The 4,716-nt window shown below is 42.8% G+C and overlaps 1 protein-coding gene across 1 annotated transcript; it reads left to right on the top strand.

Moving 5' to 3' along the window:
• Nucleotides 1-218: 218 nt before the first annotated feature.
• LOC112063203 (DNA-dependent protein kinase catalytic subunit-like) lies at nucleotides 219-4,607 on the top strand (the record flags this gene model as incomplete). The annotated part of the gene is made up of 5 exons (XM_024118107.1): nucleotides 219-344; nucleotides 1,630-1,782; nucleotides 3,185-3,300; nucleotides 3,657-3,816; nucleotides 4,521-4,607. Coding segments are annotated over 5 exons (642 nt in total), but the record flags the coding sequence as incomplete, so codon positions are not given.
• Between the last annotated feature and the right edge of the window lie 109 nt (nucleotides 4,608-4,716).

Raw genomic sequence — 4,716 nt, 5'->3', positions numbered from 1 at the left:
TTGTTAGTGCATCACTGTTTTAGTCCTAGTTAGAAAATTGTGACTTTTTCCAGCTTTTTTAGTATGCTTTCATAATATACTATCTTTCTCAAACAAATTAGAGTCTCCAGCTGGTGGCTCTTTTCGCTTAGAGAATTCTGACCTCAGAAAGTGGAAGTGCAGCAGCGCCGCTCGTTCTCTGATCCGTCCTCAACGTTGCATGTCTGTCTTCCCGCCAGGGTGCTGAGCCTGAGTCTGAAGACTGTCGCGTGTCAGGGGACGTTAGAGCCGGCCAACGGCGGGTGCCCGCCTGCAAAGACTATTTGGATCTTTTCAGAAATCTCCTGAGCTGTGACCAGATGATGGTAAAAACGACTATTTTAAAGCCACAGAAGTACCTTAGTTCCTCTTTATTAGTCTCCAGAGTTTTACACCTAAGAATTATTTCAGAAGTATATTTTACTAACTTTCAATAGGGTTTTGTTTTTTTTTTAAGTACTTCAGGTAATGAAAAATTAAAACAGTGTAAGTTAGGATAGTTAAAGTGAGACTTGAAAAAAATCAAATAAAAGGAACAAAATTGTAGAACTCTTTTAAAATTAATGAATTACCATAGCTGAGTCATCATTTTAGCTTAAGAAGCAGCATACATAGTGTAATTGGTGCAGAGTTGTTCCTTCAAACAGACCCAGGCTGGTGGATAAAAAGAACATGGCAGGCAGTGTTATCACCACAGCTGTGCTCTTTTTACTTGCTAAAGCTGAAGGTAAATCCAGTTGATGTAGTAGGTATGAAGGAGATGGGTGCACAGCTGTTTGTCACGGTTAGAATCACGCCTCCTACGTTTCTGGCAGGTGTTTCAGCGGTGTCTGCTCTAAGCCAGGTTCTGGCCACCGTTTAACATAGTCTTTGACAAAGCATTCATAGCCTAGGAAAAGCAGTGTTGGTCAATAGATGGTTCCTATCCTGTGAAAAATCTTAGGAGTTTTTCTTATTGAGGTAAAATAGTACAGCAATGTTAATAATTTTACCTAAAATACGCTTTCTTATATGTGATGGTAGATACATTTTGAGGTTAAGTTTAATAGACTGTTTGAGTAAAGGCAGAGTAATTGGTCCATATTTTTGGAATGGTAGAATATTTCAGTTTTAAAGAAATAATAGATTATAATACTTTAAATCCATTCTGAGAATATATATATATTTATACATATGTATGCATGCATGTATGTGTGAGTACATGTGTATTTATATGTGCACACGTGTATATGTGCATATGTACATGAATGTGCATTTGCACATAGACACAGCAGGTATAGTGTACAGATGTGTACACACACACACACTCACACATTAATGTGGTAAATACTTTGACAAGGATTGGCCTAAATCTTCTCATTTACACTGTTTGTGTTTGTTACATGACTGCGTAAGTCGTATCTGCCTGAAATGGTCTTGTCCTAATAATTTAGGAAGGTATCTACATTTTCCAGCTTGAAAACTTTGAGGTAATCTGCTATAGTTTACACAGGAGTTTCCATAATACCTAAATATACGTATACATCTTTATGTATCATAATGCTTATTTAATACTGGTACTGATACTTTTTTGCACAGTATCTTGAAATTTATTATTTTCTTTATTTTAAGGATTCTCTTTTAGCAGATGAAGCATTTCTCTTTGTGAATTCCTCCCTTCCAAGTCTGAATCGTTTGCTGTACGATGAATTTGTAAAATCAGTTTTGAAGATTATCGAGAAATTGGATCTTACACTGGAAAAGCAGAGTGTTGGGGAACGAGAGGTTAGAAGATCTTGTCAGTAATAATTTTGCATCCTTTTTGTACTAACTCTCTGTGTGTGCTGCAGTATGAGCAAATCGCACACTTGTAGAGATCGCAGGAAATTGGTTTATCAGCATTAATACGTGTCACTGATACTTTTTTATTTGCATTGCCTAATGTATAGAAAATATTCCGTACCAGATTGTTCACAACTACTAGATAGTAGTTTATATGTTTAATAAGTTAAAGTAATTCTTTGGAAAAAGTTGTTAAAAGGATTGTTACTCATTCCTCAGCAGTAGCAGAGTCAAGTCTGTCTTAGTGTAGAGGTGGCCTTTTGCAGTAGGATCGGGAAACCTGGCGTTCCTCTGGTTGATACCCGAGGAGACTCCAAGTTCTGTGCTCTGGAGTCAGTAGAAGGTAGGCCAGGGCGGACAGGGAAGACCCCCTGCTCCTGTGTTCTTGCACTGTTTTCCTGGCCGGCTCAAAGATGGGACCTAGCGTGAAGCTGCCGGCTCGGAGCTGCTGTCCGCTCTGAGGAGTCCTCATCACAAGCCACTCAGCTGATGAGGCTAGAGTCAGTGGGCGTGGACTCGGTGGAACACACCCAGTTCACTGCGGAGCCCGTGGTTCCTTCAGTCGGCTTTGCCTGTTGGCTTCCGCGGCCGAGCCCAGGGCCACTCGGTCAGGGGTTCCTGCAGGGGCAGAGGCGGGCCCCGCGCCTCGTCAACCTGGCTGCGCTCGTGATGCTTTTACACAGGTTGAAGGGGACACTGGGGGGTGGTCTGTTGATCTTTAAGGCTTTTTATATATTCACATCTAAACGAATTTCGTAAACAGACATGCCCAGAGGGACCCCCGGGACTGTGGCCGCACACCCGCTTTTGGAGCACGCGCCCTGGTCTCTGCTTCTTCTGCTCCCCTCGTGCTGTCCGCTGGGTCAGCTGTCACCTCTGAGATTAGCATTTCCCAGATAGGTCTACACTCCAGCCTTGCCCTTGACGTTTCCACCTGAATGTGAAACACAAACTGAATGTGTTAATATTTTTGTATTACCGAATAGTAGTAACTGTTTCTCTGTTTCCCAGTTTGAGCCCTGCACGTCATTACTGACCCTTTCTGTGGTATGAGCTTCTGCCTCTGTCTGGCACCACTGCTCCTGTGAGAAATTATAGCCCCCCCACCCTGTCTCTCCGTGCGTGCCCCTTTATTCCCCCGACGGTGTCCCCTGTGGCCTCCCGTGCCACGTGTTCTGTGGGTCCCGTCATTTTGATCCTGCTGTGAGCTTCCGAGGCCCGTCTGTACCTCCTCACTTTTGCCTTCCTTCCTCGAAGACTCAGGCCTTGGCCGTGGAGTCACTTGCTGAGTCATTTGTTGAACGATTGAACGTTACAGTGTTTTTTGGCACCGTTAATTTTTAAGGATGAAAGTGAAGCTGCTGATGTTTGGGTGATCCCGACTTCAGATCCAGCTGCCAATTTGCATCCTGCTAAACCTAAGGATTTCTCAGCTTTCATCAACCTGGTGGGCCTTTGCAGGTATTTAAAAAATGCTATTTGTCTGAGAGTGGAAATTATCAATTATTGGCTGTAATATAGGAAAATCACTTGTGTAGATATAAGAAATGAAATAGTAGGACTTCAACTCTAAAATTGCTTGTATGAAGCTTAAAATACATGTAAATGTAGCAGCTGAGATTTATATTCTTTTAAAAAAATACATTTAAAAGATCCTCAGGTAGGGAAAACAAGGAATATAGATATACCTGAAAATGATATATAATGGAATCATAGATTATGATTTTGTTTTGATTATGTCCCTTATAATTTCAAAGCTGAATAAAAATAGTGTATGATGAGAATTTCTACATTGAGCTTTAAATTTGTTTTTACAGGGAGATTCTTCCTGAGAAACATGTAGAATTTTTTGAGCCATGGGTATACTCCTTTGCATATGAACTAATTCTGCAGTCTACACGGTTGCCATTCATTAGTGGTTTCTACAAATTGCTATCTATTGCTGTGAGAAATGCCAAGAAAATAAAATATTTTGAGGTAAGTGTTTTTTTGAAGGACACTGAACATTCCTGTGTTTCTTAGGTTGAGTGAGTGTGTATAAATACCTTCTAAAGTACGACATGACAGCATACTGCAGTTTAAACGTCTACTAATTTTATTATCTGTATTTTGAAAGACTGATGATGTGAGTGGCAATTGGATGGCACTCTTTCAAGTTTAACCGGTAGCATTTTCTGTTCTGATTTACAGCACCTGGCTGATTACGTTAGCTCTGCAGGGGTTCTGCAGGGGTGCTGGGTGCTGGGACTGGCATCACTAGCGTCACTCATGCCCTCTCCAGGCTCACCGCGTCAGAAGCTCTGGGCCGCGGCTCGGCAGCCTGTGCCCAGGCCGCCCAGGGCATCTGGTGGCCCGTGAGGTTGGAGAGTGACTGGGTTTGTGTCTGGGGGCTCTGGGCATGAACAGGGTCTCAGCCCCCAGGTGTGTGCGTCAGAGCACCAGGACGGGGAGCAGACTTAGGCCTTGGCTTTTGACCAGGAAGCACACTTCCCACCTCCCTCTTGGTTTCTCACTGGCCTCTGCCTGAAATGTTTTCAGGGCTGACTTCACTTCCCCTCTGCATGAGGCCTGAGCAACATGAAAATGGGTTCCCCTTGGAAGGAAGGCTGGGAACTGCCAGATTAGGACACAGGATTACCTGGTTATCATTCACTGAACTAATTCCGTGTTTTATTTGACAGGGTGTTGGTCCAAAGAGTCAGAAACAGTCTCCTGAGGACCCAGAAAAGTCTTTTTGCTTTGCTTTGTTTGCAAAATTTGGTAAAGAGGTAATTTTCAAATGATTTCTCCGGTGTTGTCGTGGGTTGTTTAAAAATGAATGTAAGACGTAGAGAATGGACTTGAGGACACGGAGACGGGGAAGGGTAAGCTGGGACG

The sequence above is a fragment of the Physeter macrocephalus genome, unplaced genomic scaffold (genome assembly GCF_002837175.3).
Source record: "Physeter macrocephalus isolate SW-GA unplaced genomic scaffold, ASM283717v5 random_5239, whole genome shotgun sequence".
Lineage (NCBI taxonomy): Eukaryota > Metazoa > Chordata > Mammalia > Artiodactyla > Physeteridae > Physeter > Physeter macrocephalus.
The sequence above is the reverse complement of the archived record's forward strand: the minus strand, read 5'-3'. Positions and strand labels throughout refer to the sequence as shown.